This window comes from Vigna unguiculata, unplaced genomic scaffold, assembly GCF_004118075.2.
Source record: "Vigna unguiculata cultivar IT97K-499-35 unplaced genomic scaffold, ASM411807v1 contig_3, whole genome shotgun sequence".
In the NCBI taxonomy this organism is placed as follows: domain Eukaryota; kingdom Viridiplantae; phylum Streptophyta; class Magnoliopsida; order Fabales; family Fabaceae; genus Vigna; species Vigna unguiculata.
Genome location: NW_021011005.1, coordinates 352,501 through 369,650, shown reverse-complemented (window position 1 = coordinate 369,650; position 17,150 = coordinate 352,501). Strand labels below are relative to the sequence as shown.

General features: G+C 28.5%; 1 protein-coding gene and 1 non-coding gene across 2 annotated transcripts; one reads left to right on the top strand and one right to left on the bottom strand.

Moving 5' to 3' along the window:
* Window positions 1-4,832: 4,832 nt before the first annotated feature.
* On the top strand, window positions 4,833-8,070 carry LOC114171549 (NAD(P)H-quinone oxidoreductase subunit 1, chloroplastic-like). Its single transcript, XM_028056499.1, has 3 exons — window positions 4,833-5,578; window positions 6,377-6,408; window positions 6,467-8,070. Exons 1-3 carry the CDS (start codon window positions 5,265-5,267, stop codon window positions 7,012-7,014), a joined length of 894 nt encoding a protein of 297 aa, XP_027912300.1. The 5' UTR covers window positions 4,833-5,264; the 3' UTR covers window positions 7,015-8,070.
* A 6,116-nt stretch (window positions 8,071-14,186) lies between these two features.
* Window positions 14,187-14,266, bottom strand: TRNAL-UAG. Its single transcript has one exon. It is a non-coding gene; the product is annotated as a tRNA-Leu (tRNA).
* Between the last annotated feature and the right edge of the window lie 2,884 nt (window positions 14,267-17,150).

Genomic DNA, 17,150 nt, shown 5'->3' with positions numbered 1-17,150 from the left:
TTAAATCTAATGTCCGTATTCAATCAAAAAAAGACATTCTGTCAGAATTTAGAAATTATATGTTTAAAATCTTTGCTGTTTTCTTATTTGTTACCTGTTTATATTATTTAGGAAGAACACCTCTCCCCTTTTTTAATAAAAAACTATTAGTATTAGAAAGTAAACAAAGCAATGAAATTTCTAAAAAAGGAAAAAAAAAAGATAAAGATATGTTACAAAAACCTCTTATAAATATTCTTTTCAATTATAAACGATGGAAGCGTCCATTTCGATATATAAAAAATAATGAATTTGAAAACATGGTAAAAAATGAAATTTCAGAATTTTTTTTTCATACATATCAACGTGATGGAAGAGAAAAAATATCTTTTACGTATCCACAAAATTTATCAAGTTTTGAAAAACTGATGGAAACAAAAATAGATTTCTTCACAAAAAAGAAAATTTCCTCTGATGATTTGTATAATGATTCGTACTATAGGAATGAAGAAAAAATAAACAAATTGAGCAATGAATTTATAAATCGCACAAAACTGATAGATAAGAAATTGATTTCTCTCGATATATTCGAAAATAGAATTCGATTTTGTGATGATGAAACTAAAAAAAAATATTTAACTAAAAGAAAAGATCCTTTGTTAAACGGACCCTTCCGTGGACAAATAAAAAACGGTTTTTCAACCTCAATCCAACATGAAAAAACTTACAAAAAAAATAACATTTTTATAAATAAAATTCAAGATATCTTTCTTTATAATAAGATTTCTAAAAAGAATAATAGTAATTCTCCAAAATTAGAGGAAAATAGAAAAACATTTGATAAAAAATTATTAGTAACTACATTTCTTTTTAATCTAATCAGTCAATTTTCATTAGTGTCAAGCTTAAATTCGCACGTACCTTATTTATTTACAGAACCTGAACAAGTAAAAATGAATTATAATTATGACGCAGAAAAAAAACAAATAATCAAAATATTATTTGATGCAATTACAACTGATTTGAACGAAAAAAGAAAAGTAAATCGAAAGAACACTAAGTCTATTAAAAGAAACGAAATCTGTAAAAAAGTACCTCGGTGGTCATACAAATTGATGGACGAATTAGAACAACTAGGTGGAAAAATTGAAGCAGATAATTCTCAAATTCGTTCTAGAAAAGGCAAACGTGTAGTCATTTTGACTAATAAAGATAAATTTTTTAAAAAATACAAGACTTATCGTGATCGTGGAGATACTGAAAATAATGAACAAAAAAACGAATTGGCTTTAAGACGTTATTCCCAACAATCGGATTTTCGAAGAGACATAATCAAAGGATCTATCCGTGCTCAAAGACGGAAAACAGTTACTTGGAAATTTTTTCAAAAAAGGGTGCATTCGCCGCTTTTTTTGGATAAAATTGAAAAATCAATATTCTTTTCTTTTCATAGTTTAAAATCAATGAAAAGATTTTTTATGTTAAATATTTGGATTCGTAAAAAGACAGAATTTCAAATTTTAGGTTCTATAGAGGAAAAAACAAAAAAAAGTCCGAAAAAAAAAGAGGAGGAAGCAAAAAAGGAAAATGCAGAAAGAAAACGTATAGAAATAGCAGAAGCCTGGGATAGCATTATATTTGCTCAAGTAATAAGAGGTGTTTTATTAATAACCCAATGCTTTATTAGGAAATATATTCTATTACCTTCATTTATAATAATTAAAAATACAATTCGTATACTATTTTTTCAAATTCCAGAATGGTCTGAAGATTATATGGATTGGAAGAGAGAAATATATATTAAATGCACGTATAACGGCGTTCAATTATCCGAAAGAGAGTTTCCGCAAAAATGGCTAACAGATGGGATTCAGATAAAAATATTATTTCCTTTTCGTCTAAAACCTTGGCATAAATCTAAAATACGATGTAATGAAAACAAAAAAAATTCAAAGAAAAAAAAGAACTTTTGTTTTTTAACAGTTTGGGGGATGGAAGTTGAATTGCCTTTTTCTAGTTCCACGAAAAATCCACTTTCCTTTTTCGACCCCATTTTAAAAGAACTAAAAAAAAAAAAGAAAAAATTTGAATTTTTCACTTTTCTAGTTCTAAAAGTTTTAAGTGAAAAATTCAAACTGTTTCTAAATATCGTAATAGAAAAAGCAAAAGGGATCATCCAAAGTATTCTTGAAATTATTAGAAAAAGTATAGTATTCCTCACGAAAAAAAAACAAGAATTTTTAAATTTAAAATATTTTTTTATTAAAAGGAAACCCCCAAAACTCGATGAATTGAGCGAAAACAAAAAATATTCAACAATTTGGAAGAATAATTCAATGATTTCTGAAGCAACCATTTCAATTCAATCGATAAAGTCGACAAATTTTTCATTGAAAAAAAAATCTATAAAGGATCTCAATACTAAGAGAAAAGTAGTTATTAAAAAAATAGAAAAAATGAAAAAAGAAGAAAAGAAAAGAGGACTTGGAATTCCCGAGACAAATATTCATTCGAAGAAAAAAATTTATGATAGTAAAAGGATAGAATTCGAAAAAAAAATTTTGCAGATATTCCAAAGAAGAAATATTAGCTTAACTAAAAAATCACATTCTTTTTTTCAATTTTTGATGAAAAAAATATACATAGATATCTTTCTATATATCATTTGTATTCCGAAAATCCAGCTACAACTTTTTCTTGAATCAACAAAAAAATTTTTAAATAAATGGCTTTACGATAATGAACCAAATACAGAAAGAAGTTATAAAACAAATCAAAGTATAATTCCCTTTCTTTTAAAATTACACAAATATTTTAATAATAAGAATAAGAATGCGAATTCACATAATTATTTTGATGTCTCCTTTTTGTCACAACCATATGTATTTTTAAATTTGTTACAAACCCGAATTATTAACATAAACATATATAAGTTAAGACTTCTTTTTCAATATAATAAAAATTTTTTTTTTCTGAAAAATGAAATAAAGGATTCTTTTTTTGGAGCACAAGGAATAGTTCATTCTAAAAGAAAACAAAATAACCTGCTCAATTCTGAACTAAATCAATGGACAAATTGGTTAAAGAATAATTATTATCAATATAACTTATCTAACAGTAGCTGGTCAAAATTAGTATCACAAAAATGGAGAAATAGAATCACTAAATGTGGTGTAACTCAAAATAAAAATTTAACCAAATGGGATTCATATGGAAAAAGCCCATTAATTCTTTACAAAGAACAACAAGGAATCCCATTAAAAAAAAAAATTAGAAAACAATATAAATACGATCTTTTATCCTATAATTTTATGAATTATGCAAATAAGAAAGACTCATATATTTATCGATATAGATCCCTATTTCAATCAAATAAAAACACAATGATTTCTTCTAATTACAATACATATAAAAAAGACTTATTTGATAGAATAAGTAATATTTTTATCAAGAATTATATAGCAGAAGATACTATTATTATAAATCCGGATAGAAAATATTTGGATTGGACGGGAATCAATAGAAAAATACTAAATCGTTCCATATGCAATCCGGAATTTTGGTTCTTTTCCAAATTTGTGATATTTTATAATACATTTAGGGGTAACTCGCAAATTATACCAATAAAATTACTTTATTTACATTCTCTTTTTTTACATTCTAAAGGAAATAAAAATGTTAGTGAAAAGAATATTACTAGAAAGAAAAAAAAAATAGATGTTTTTAGAACATCGAAAAAAAAACCCAAGAACAATATGGAGGCAGAACTTCAATTCTTAGTAAGAAATTTTTTGAATTTCCATTTAAACTGGAAAAATTTCTTAGGTCAAAAAATATTTAACAATGTAAAAGTATATTGTCTCCTTATTAGATTGACAAATTTAAGAAAAATTACTATAGCCTCTATTCAAAGAGGAGAACTAGGTCTAGATATTATGATGATTCAAAAACAGACGAATTTAACTCTTTCAGGCTTAAGGAAAAAGAAAAATAATAAATTTAGGAAAAAAGAACTATTTGTTATCGAACCAGTTCGCCTGTCTAGAAAAAATAATAAACAATTTTTTAAGTATAAAATGATGGGTTTTTCATTAATTCATAAGAATAAACGCAAAATTTATAAAAAATACTCAGAAAAAATTCATGTTAATAAGAAATTTTTTGATAAATACATTACAAGAACAAAAGATCAAAAGATAACAGAAAACAAAGAAAACGAGAAATTTAATTTACTTGTTCCTGAAAACATTTTATCTGCTAGACGTCGTAGAGAGTTGAGAATTAGAATTTGTTTAGATCCAAATAATATAAATAGTATGCATAGAAACACAATATTTTATAATGAAAATAAAGTCCAAAATTGTTTTAAAGTTTTGACTAAAAAAAGAAATGAGAAAGAGAAAAAAAAACTAATGAATTTCAAAATTTTTCTTTGGCCAAAATATCGATTAGAAGATTTAGCTTGTATAAATCGTTATTGGTTTAATACCCATAATGGAAGCCGTTTCAGTATAGTAAGGATACATATGTATCCGCGTGTGAAAATTCGTTAATCTAATTTTGTTTTCTATTTAGCATATGTATCTATCTATAGATAGATACATAGGTTAAACAAATACACGTATTTTGGTATGGCATTGATTTTAATTCAATGATGTATACATAAAAAAAAAGCATTAACAAAATTATCTTTTTTTATCTAATGTAATGTATACAATTCTTTTTTATATATCAAACTAGTCTCCTTTATACTATATCTATTTAAATTCTCTATTTCAATTGGATTGATTTCAGTTATCAAAAAAATTAGATTTCGGATTTCTATCAAAAAATTAAAAATGAGTGTCATTCTAATTACTGATCAATAAAAATATCTATAAAAATCGAGGAGAAGGAAAAACTTTTATTTTTTTATGGTAAAAAAGTCATTTATACCTGTTATTTCACAAGAAAAAAAAGGAAAAAAACCGGGATTGGTTGAATTTCAAATATTCAAATTTACCAATAGAATACGAAGACTTACTTCACATTTTGAATTGCACCGAAAAGACTACTCATCCCAAACAGGTTTACGTAAAATTTTGGGAAAACGGCAAAGATTACTGTCTTATTTGTCAAAGAAAGATGGAATACGGTATAAAAAATTAATCAATCAGTTTAATATTCGGCAGTCACAAATTCGTTAAATTGAAGAGTAATTTTCAATTATTCGATTTATTAGATCTTGAATTTGGATGAACTTTTTTTTTAAGCGATTCATAAAAGAATAAATCGAGCAAAAACCTATGAATATCTCAACGAAAAGAAAGGACTTCATGATAGTCAATATGGGGCCTCACCACCCATCAATGCACGGTGTTCTTAGACTTATTGTTACTCTAGATGGTGAGGATGTTATTGATTGTGAACCGATATTGGGTTATTTACACAGAGGAATGGAAAAAATAGCGGAAAACCGAACAATTATACAATATCTGCCTTATGTAACACGTTGGGACTATTTAGCTACAATGTTCACAGAAGCAATAACTGTAAATGGACCAGAACAGTTGGGAAATATTCAAGTACCTAAAAGAGCCAGCTATATCCGAGTAATAATGTTGGAGTTAAGCCGTATAGCTTCTCACCTACTATGGCTAGGACCTTTTATGGCAGATATTGGTGCACAAACACCTTTTTTCTATATTTTCAGAGAAAGAGAATTAATATATGATCTATTTGAAGCTGCCACAGGTATGAGAATGATGCATAATTTTTTTCGTATCGGAGGGGTAGCGACTGATCTACCTTATGGTTGGATAGATAAATGTTATGATTTCTGCGATTATTTTTTAACAAGTATTGCTGAATATCAAAAACTTATTACGCGAAATCCTATTTTTTTAGAACGGGTTGAGGGCGTCGGTGTTGTTGATGTAAAAGAAGTTATTAATTGGGGTTTATCAGGACCGATGCTTCGGGCTTCCGGAATACAATGGGATCTACGTAAAGTGGATAATTATGAATGTTACGAAGAATTTCATTGGGAAGTTCAATGGCAAAAAGAAGGAGATTCATTAGCTCGTTATTTAGTTCGAATTGGTGAAATGATAGAATCCATAAAAATTATTCAACAGGCTTTGGAAGGACTTCCCGGCGGTCCATATGAAAATTTAGAAATCCGCTGCTTTGATAGAGAAAAAGAGCCAGAATGGAATGAGTTTGAGTATCGATTTATTAGTAAAAAATCGTCTCCGAGTTTTGAATTGCCAAAACAAGAACTTTATGTAAGAGTTGAAGCCCCCAAGGGAGAATTAGGGATTTTTCTAATAGGGGATCAAAATGGTTTTCCTTGGAGATGGAAAATTCATCCGCCCGGTTTTATAAATTTGCAAATTCTTCCTCAATTAGTTAAAAGAATGAAATTGGCCGATATTATGACAATACTAGGTAGCATAGATATTATTATGGGAGAAGTTGATCGTTGAAATGATAATTGATTTAACAGAAATACAAGATATACATTTTTTTTTCAGATTGCAATTTTTGAAAGAGATATATGGAATTCTTTGGGTATTTGTGCCTATTTTTATTTTGATATTAGGAATTACTATAAGTGTACTAGCAATTGTATGGTTAGAAAGAGAAATATCTGCAGGGATACAACAGCGTATTGGACCTGAATACACCGGTCCTTTTGGAGTTCTTCAAGCTCTAGCAGACGGAACAAAATTACTTTTTAAAGAGAATCTTATTCCATCTAGAGGAGATATTCGTTTATTTAGTTTCGGCCCATCTATCTCAGTCATATCCATTATAATAAGCTATTCAGTAATTCCTTTTGGCTATAACTTTGTTTTATCTGATCTGAATATTGGTGTTTTTTTATGGATTGCTATTTCGAGTATTGCCCCCATTGGACTTCTTATGTCAGGATATGGGTCAAATAATAAATATTCCTTTTTGGGTGGTCTACGAGCAGCTGCTCAATCAATTAGTTATGAAATACCATTAACTCTATGTGTGTTATCGATATCTCTATGTGTGCTTCGTTGAGACATAAATTTTTTGATACTATTTCTTATAAGCCTCTCCTTATATTTAAAGTACAAAAAGAATCTATAAAGAATATATATATATTCTTTTCGCATTTGGATTGAATAATTGAATCAGATAGTTATATGAGTGCAATAAAACAGCTTTTTTTGAATATAATTTATAGAATACTCTATTACTTATAGAGAAAGTATGATGATTTCAAATTGCAGTAAAAATATTGAGTCTAATTTTCTATGTATAAGAATAAGGTGAAAAAATCAATGAAATTCTAGAATTAGATTCTATATATTATATTCTATGTATAGAAGTGGTTGTTTTTCCCAAGATTTGTTGATTAGTAATCCTGTCTTGAAGCGGACGCAAAAGACCAACCTTTTTCAAATTTTCAATATCATTTGTATGAATTAGCATACATATATTAACAAAATTAAAAAAAGGCATTAATATAATAAAAAAAATTAATGGATGGCTAGAAACACCAAAATACACAAAAGATTAGTAACGTATATTTCTTTTTTAAATTATCCAATTTATGTATAATATAAAAAGAATACTAATGGGGACTTGAAGTTGGTAGAAAAAATAAGGCAGTACTCCCCCCAATTCCGATCTAGAGTATACTTCCATCCATTGATTGAATAAATAACTATCAGGAACGAAATAATCCTTTAATTTTTTGAAGTCCCCTTTTGCTTGCACAAAAAGGAATAAGATAAGAGGTAAAAGTGATCTCCTTTTTCTTTTTTGTCTTATATACTCCATATTTATGGAGATAATCATAATTTAAAAAAAGAACATCTAATTATTTTTCGGAATCGAAAATGATGTGGGAGTTCTTGATAATTTTAAAAGAGTATTTTATGCAAAAATGAAATTAAGTTATTACTCAACAAATTTAATTTTGAATTTTTTAAAGGATGAGATCAATTCAGAAGTACCTTTTGTATTTTTTATTTATCTAAAGAAATTCAATAAATGTGCAAATGTTTTTATTTTTTAAATAAGTGTGTATTCATTTAAAAATTTTTTTTAGAACAGACAGAATTCCATGGGTCTAATTCAGAACCGTCCGAGAAAATAGAATCTTATCTATCTTAGGGATATATCAAGGGAGAAATAATTGGCCGGGTTCTTATATTTTTTTAAGGCTTTAAAGGAGCCGTATGAGATGAAAATCTCATGTACGGTTCTGTAATAGAGATGGTAACAGTAATGTCATCACCGACTAGGATTATCTAACAGTTTAAGTACAGTTGATATAGTTGATGCACAATCCAAATATGGTTTTTGGGGATGGAATTTGTGGCGGCAACCTATGGGTTTCCTCGTTTTTCTAATCTCTTCCCTAGCAGAATGTGAAAGATTACCTTTTGATTTACCAGAAGCGGAAGAAGAACTAATAGCGGGTTATCAAACCGAATATTCCGGTATCAAATTTGGTTTATTTTATGTTGCTTCCTATTTAAACCTATTCGTTTCTTCCTTATTTGTAACAGTTCTTTATTTTGGTGGTTCAAATTTCTCTATTCCGTACATCTTCGTTTCTAATTTTTTTCAAATAAATAAAACATACGGAGTTTTTGTAACGATAATTGGTATCTTTATTACACTAGTTAAAACTTATTTATTCATATTCGTTTCTATCACAACAAGATGGACTTTGCCTAGGCTACGAATAGATCAATTATTAAATCTTGGGTGGAAGTTTCTTTTACCCATTTCTCTTGGTAATCTATTATTAACAACGTCGTCTCAACTGTTTTCACTGTAAAAAAAATGTGGACCTTCTATATTCAAAATTCAGAACTTGTTTTAAACAAGAGAAAGAAAAAAATATTCAGAGCTATTCACGATATGTTCCTTATGGTAACTGAATTCATAAATTATAGTGAACAAATAATACGAGCTGCTAGATATATTGGTCAAGGTCTCATGATTACCTTATCGCATGCAAATAGGTTACCCGTAACTATTCAATATCCTTATGAAAAAATAATCTCATCAGAACGTTTTCGCGGTCGAATACATTTTGAATTTGATAAATGCATTGCTTGTGAAGTATGTGTTCGTGTCTGTCCTATAGATCTACCCATTGTTGATTGGAAACTAGAAACTGATATTCGAAAAAAACGGTTGCTTAATTACAGTATTGATTTTGGAATCTGTATATTTTGTGGTAACTGTATTGAGTATTGTCCAACAAATTGTTTATCAATGACCGAAGAATATGAACTTTCAACTTATGATCGCCACGAATTGAATTATAATCTAATTGCTTTGGGTCGTTTACCAGTATCAGTAATTGATGATTATACAATTCGAACAATTCAAATAAAATGATTTCAAAATTCTTCACAAAAATAATTGAATTTCTCTATATATAGAATAAAAAAAAAGATATTCTATTTTTTTGAAATGACTCTTTGGCATAAAGAAAAGAATGAAATTCCATTGATTCTATAACAACTGTACCTAATAACAATTCACATATCTTATCTTAGGATTTGGTGAATTTCTATGCACAGATAATTTTCGTATTTAACAAGTTTTTTCCTGGTCATATCAATAAGGTCATGAAATTTCTATTTATCTTTTATTTTACATATAATGGATTTGTCCGAATCGCTACATGATTTTATTTTAATCTTTCTTGGATCAGGTCTCATATTAGGAAGTCTAGGAGTAGTATTCTTTACGAATCCGATTTTTTCTGCTTTTTCATTGGGACTAGTTCTTGTTTGTGTATCTTTATTCTATATTTTATCAAACTCCCATTTCGTAGCTGCCTCACAGCTACTTATTTACGTGGGCGCTATAAATGTTTTAATAATATTTGCTGTGATGTTTATGAATGGTTCGGACTATTACCAAAATTTTCGTGTTTGGACCGTTGGGGATGGAATTACTTTGATGGTTTGTACCAGTATCTTTCTTTCACAAATAACTACTATTCTAGAGACATCATGGCACGGAATTATTTGGACGACAAGACCCAATCAGATTTTAGAGCAAGATTTGATAAGTACTAGTCAACAAATTGGAATTCATTTATCAACAGATTTTTTTCTTCCATTTGAACTAATTTCAATAATTCTTTTAGTTGCTTTAATAGGTGCAATTTTTGTGGCTCGCCAATAAGAAAGTTTTCGAACTAATAAAATAATATAAATTACATTTTGTTAGAATTTATTACATTTCTTTTTTGTTGAATTATATGTTAAGGAAAAAGAATATTTATGTATAAAGTATAAAATCTTTTTGCAAATACTTGATTTTGTTGTAGACTTATTATGTTAGGCAATAAAATCCGTTGAATTCATATTCATATCGAAATGAATAAAAATTGAAAAGGAGTTGGTCAATGATATTCGAGCATACACTTGTTTTGAGTGCTTATTTATTTTCTATAGGTATCTATGGATTGATCACGAGCCGAAATATGGTTAGAGCCCTTATGTGTCTTGAACTTATACTAAATGCAGTTAATATAAATCTCGTAACCTTTTCTGATTTTTTTGATAGGCGGCAACTAAAAGGAAATATTTTTTCAATTTTTGTTATAGCTGTTGCAGCCGCTGAAGCAGCTATCGGACCAGCTATTGTTTCCTCAATATATCGTAATAGAAAATCAACCCGTATCAATCAATCAAATTTGTTGAATAAATAGTATTATTCATAAAAAAAAGTCTAATTTTGAATAGTGTGTACTATATAATCCATTCAAATTAGCAGAAATGATATATCCTTTTTAATCATGTTTGCGTTTGCGAAAACAAAGATAAGAAATCAAAGTATCTTGGTTCTATTCTCTTATTAGTTATTAATCTATAAATATATTTTTAGTAGCAAAATTCTTATAAATCATTGATTCATCTGGTATATAATATAGATATATATATATAGATATATATATATCATATATAGATATATATAATTGGTTTACCAATTTACTAGATTGAAAATGTTGAATTTTTGATGTTCAAGGATTATGTTCCAATGTCACATTCAGTAAAGATTTATGATACATGTATAGGATGTACTCAATGTGTACGAGCCTGCCCAACAGATGTATTAGAAATGATACCTTGGGACGGATGTAAAGCTAAACAAATTGCTTCTGCCCCAAGAACAGAGGACTGTGTTGGTTGTAAGAGGTGTGAATCCGCCTGTCCGACGGATTTCTTAAGTGTTAGAGTTTATTTATGGCATGAAACAACTCGAAGCATGGGTCTAGCTTATTGATACGTTTCAAAAAGAACCGCATACAAGTACTTTTTTTTACTGGCAAAAACCCGGGCTCAAAATAAAAAAATATTTTGAGCCCGGGTTTTTGTAGTCTAAGTATATCTTATTTTTATCACGAATTATTTTCCTTGGTTAACAACAGTTGTAGTTTTGCCAATAGTCGGAGGTTCTTTAATTGTCTTATTTCCCCATAAAGGAAATAAGACAATTAAATGGTATACTTATTGTATATGTTTCATAGATCTCCTTCTAATAACCTATGTATTTTGTTATCATTTCGAATTAGATGATCCACTAATCCAATTGACAGAAAATTATAAATGGATCCATTTTTTTGACTTTTACTGGAGATTCGGAATAGATGGACTCTCTCTAGGACCCCTTTTATTAACGGGATTTATCACTACGTTAGCTACGTTATCAGCTCAACCGGTTACTCGAGAATCTAAATTATTCTATTTTCTAATGTTAGCAATGTATAGTGGTCAACTAGGAACATTTTCTTCTCAAGACATTTTACTTTTTTTCATCATGTGGGAATTAGAATTAATTCCCGTTTATCTACTTTTATCTATGTGGGGTGGAAAAAAACGTTTGTATTCAGCTACAAAGTTTATTTTGTACACTGCGGGAAGTTCTGTTTTTTTATTACTGGGAATTCTGGGTATGGGTTTCTATAGTTCTAATGAACCAACATTAAATTTTGAATCATTAACTAATCAATCATATCCCGTGGCACTGGAAATAATCTTCTATATGGGATTTCTTATTGCTTTTGCTGTCAAATCACCAATTATACCCTTACATACATGGTTACCTGATACCCATGGAGAGGCGCATTACAGCACTTGTATGCTTTTAGCCGGAATATTATTAAAAATGGGAGCATATGGGTTGGTTCGAATTAATATGGAATTATTATCTCGCGCTCATTCTATATTTTGTCCCTGGTTAATGTTATTAGGTTCCATTCAAATAATCTATGCAGCTTCAACATCTCTTGGTCAACGCAATGTAAAAAAAAGAATAGCTTATTCCTCGGTCTCTCATATGGGTTTCTTAATTTTAGGAATTGGTTCTATAAGCGAGACAGGGCTGAATGGGGCTATTTTACAAATAATCTCTCACGGATTTATTGGTGCTGCCCTTTTTTTCTTGGCGGGAACTAGTTATGATAGACTACGTCTTCTTTATCTCGACGAAATGGGTGGAATGGCTATCCCAATGCCAAAAATATTCACGATTTTCACTACCTTATCGATGGCTTCTCTTGCATTACCGGGCATGAGCGGTTTTGTTGCAGAATTTATAGTATTATTGGGAATAATTACCAATCAAAAATATCTTTTCATCACAAAAATACTCATAACTTTTGTAACTGCAATTGGAATGATATTAACTCCTATTTATTTATTATCTATCTTACGTCAAATGTTTTATGGATACAAGCTTTTTAATAAACAAAATTCTTATTTTTTTGATTCGGGGCCACGAGAATTATTTATTTCAATTTCTATCCTTATACCCGTAATAAGTATTGGCATTTATCCAGATTTTATTTTTTCAATTTCGGCTGACAAGGTTGAAGCTATTCTCTCTCATTTTTTATAGATAGTTTTTGGGAATAAATGAAAAAGAAAAAATAGAAATCAATCCGATGCACAATAAAAAAAAATGGATTTCTTTTTGTATTTTCTTAATTACATAAAAATGAAATTGAATTCTAATTGAATATTTTTGTTGTTTGTGAGAACCCCTTGAATCAATATTACATTACTTGATTCAATGGGGTCTTAATCATTTTATTGGGAGTTTTTTTTCTTATTCTATAGAATGTTCCCAATATTTGTGAATTTTTTTAAATTAATTAGGTGTAAATGAACCATAACTATGTAGTCCTATTCCTAAAAGATTTATCCCTAAATAACATATCCAAATTATAAGAAAGCCTATGGAGGCCACTATTGAAGAATTTCTATATTCCAATTTTTTATTTTTTCTAGTATGTAAATAAATTGCGAAAATAGTCCAAGTAATAAAAGCCCAAGTTTCCTTTGGATCCCAATTCCAATATGATCCCCATGCCTCATTAGCCCATACTGCTCCAGATATATTACCTATTGTTAAAAAGATAAAACCTAGACTAATAGTACGGTAACCCCAACGATCCAATTGTTGAATAAATTGATATCTATAATAATTTCTATAAGACGAATAAAACGGAAAAGGAGTTTGTTGTAAAATATTCTTTTTATCATTCATATTCATATATTTGATTTCAGCAAAAGAAAAGGATTCATTAAAAAAAAACAAAGTCTTGCTTTTACCAAGAATTTGTATGAGTTCTTGAAATGTAATGACTAAAATAGCCACTGATATTAATGATCCACATAAAAGAGTTGTATAACCCAATATCATCATACTTACGTGCATCATTAACCAATGGGACTGTAAAGCAGGCACTAATTTTAAGGATTCATGCATTTCGGTTAAAAGACCCGAAGTAGCAAAGCCTTGGGTAAAAAGAATACTTGGTGTTATTATTGTATTGAAATAGTCATTTTTTTGTTTTTTGAAGCAAAGAACCATATAAAAGATAGAAAAAGTCCATGAAAGAAATATTAATGATTCATATAAATTACTAAATGGTAAATGGCCTGAAAAAATCCAACGAGTAACTAACAATCCTGTGATACAAAAAAAGGTTATTATCATGCCTTTTTTGAACAAATTGTATAATCCTATGATTTCATTGCCTAATAATAAGGTTATCAAATGAATTGAAATTAAAATAGATACGACCGAAAAGGATATATGAGTTAATATATGCTCTAAAGTGGAAAATACCATATAGAATGAAAAAATAGAAATACTTGGAATAGAAATAATAATTCTTTATAGGAACTTTTTTTTAGAAGATAAGATGCCGCTACTCGGACTCGAACCGAGATGCTCTAGCACTGCTTCCTAAGAGCAGCGTGTCTACCAATTTCACCATAGCGGCTGACTCGAAACCATAATAACCCAATTTTAGTCAATTGTCGAGATTCAAAGAATCAATTAAAACACAATATTTGTTTACTAAACATTCAATAAAATAATTTTAAAGAATTCTATTAGAATCTATTAAATATAGAATGTAAATATCATAATATAGAATGTAAATATCCTAAATTCATAACTGAATCTTATATTCTATATCAATTTTATATTCATATTTTTGTATTTAAAAAAGAGTCGTTGAATCCAGTTAATTGAAATTATTCTAACGTTTATATTTGTTACAGAAAAAGCTTTTTGAATTCCCCGTAAAAATAGATTGCCCTAATGAAAAAGCTTTTAATGCTGTAAAATATCCCTTCTTTTTCCATAAAGTGTTCCGAATAAGTTTTTTTGATATAGACGTGCGCTTTTTTGGAACTGCCATAGAATTAGTATAGTTTTTTATTGTTATAGAATTTTATGTGAAAGACATTTTGCGGTAAATTAAAATTAAGTTTATCTCTAATTAGACATATATTTTATATATTTGAATTTCCATTTTTGTTTTTATTATATTTATAATAAGAATATAATACTTTTTAGAAAGTTTTCCCCAAATCGCTATTTCTTATTGTAATAAAAACTTAATTAGTTAAGTTAAATTTAATGAACTAAACCAATGTTCAAAAAATATTGTCCAAAGAGTCAGAATAATGAATAATCGATTATTCTATTTTATTAAATTCTATCTTTCTTTGTTATTAACCGAAACCATTCCTTTACTTTACAAAAAAGATAAAAGAAAAACCTAAGAAACCAAATTCATTAGAATCCTAATTTTTTTTCTTTATTGTATGGAATATACACATCAATATTCATGGATCATACCTTTTATTCCATTCCCAGTTCCGATGTTAATAGGAGTGGGACTTCTACTTTTTCCCACTGCAACGAAAAATATTCGCCGTATTTGGGCTTTTCCTAGTATCTTATTGTTAACTATAGTTATGATTTTTTCGCTTGATTTGTCTATTCATCAAATCAAGAATAGTTTGTTTTTTCAATATGTATGGTCTTGGACCATAAATAATGATATTTCTTTAGAGTTTGGGTACTTGATCGATTCACTTACTTCTATTATGTCAATATTAATTACTACGGTTGGCATTCTCGTTCTTATTTATAGTGATAATTATATGTCTCATGATCAAGGATATTTGAGATTTTTTGCTTATCTTACTCTTTTTAATATTTCAATGTTGGGATTAGTTACTAGTTCGAATTTGATACAAATTTATTTTTTTTGGGAATTAATTGGAATGTGTTCTTATTTATTAATAGGCTTTTGGTTCACCCGCCCTATTGCGGCAAATGCTTGTCAAAAAGCATTTGTAACGAATCGTGTAGGGGATTTTGGTTTATTATTGGGAATTTTAGGTCTTTATTGGATAACGGGTAGTTTGGAATTTCGGCATTTGTTTCAAATTATAAATAATTTGATTTCTAAAAATGAAATGAATATTTTTTTTTTTACTCTGTTTGCCCTCTTGCTATTTTGTGGCTCAGTTGCAAAATCTGCCCAATTTCCTCTTCATGTATGGCTACCCGATGCTATGGAGGGACCTACTCCAATTTCTGCCCTTATACATGCTGCTACTATGGTAGCCGCTGGAATTTTTCTTGTGGCTCGTCTTTTTCCTCTTTTCATAGTGCTACCCAAAATAATGAACGCAATAGCTTTTATAGGTATAATAACAGTAATATTAGGAGCTACTTTAGCTATTGCTCAAAAAGATATTAAGAAAAATTTGGCCTATTCTACAATGTCTCAATTGGGTTATATGATGTTAGCTTTGGGTATGGGATCTTATCGAGGTGCTTTATTTCATTTGATTACTCATGCTTATTCAAAAGCATTGTTGTTTTTAGGATCTGGATCCATTATTCATTCAATGGAAGCTCTTGTCGGATATTCTCCAGCTAAAAGTCAAAATATGGTTTTTATGGGCGGTTTAACAAAACATGTACCAATTACAAAAACTTTTTTTTTAGTGGGTACACTCTCTCTTTGCGGTATTCCACCCTTTGCCTGTTTTTGGTCTAAGGATGAGATTCTTAATGATAGTTGGTTGTATTCACCAATTTTTGCAATAATAGCTTGTTCTGCAGCAGGATTAACTGCATTTTATATGTTTCGAATTTATTTACTTGTTTTTGAGGGATATTTAAACGTTCATTTTTTGAATTTTAATGGAAAAAAAAATAGTTCATTCTATTCAATATCTTTATGGGGGAAGAAACAAGTAAAACTTAAAAGAAAAAACGAAAATTTTTTCTTAGTTTTACTAAAAATAAAAAAGAATGAAATAACTTCTTTTTTTATCCGGAAGAGATATCTACATCGCGTTAATCAAAATATTAAAAATATAAAACATCTTGTTTTTGGTATTATGCATTTTGGCACTAAAAAAACTGCTTGTTTATATCCTAATGAATCTAACAATACTATGCGATTTTCTATGCTTATTTTAGCGCTCTTTACTTTATTCGTTGGTGCTGTAGGAATTTCTTTCAGTCAAGACGGAATACATTTGGATATTTTATCAAAATTGTTAATTCCGTTTATAGATCTTTTACATAAAGATTCAGAAAATTTTATGAATTATTATGAATTTTTCACAAACGCAACTTTTTCTTTGAGTTTCACTTTTTGGGGAATATTTCTAGCGTCTTTTTTTTACAAATCGGTTTATTCCTATTTAAAAAATTTGAATTTATTAAATTTATTTGAAAAAAGTTTTCTTAAAAAAAATGTTGCCGATCATTTTCAAAATATCATATATAATTGGTCGTATAATCATGGTTATATAGATCTTTTTTATGAAAAATCTTTAATTGCTAGTATC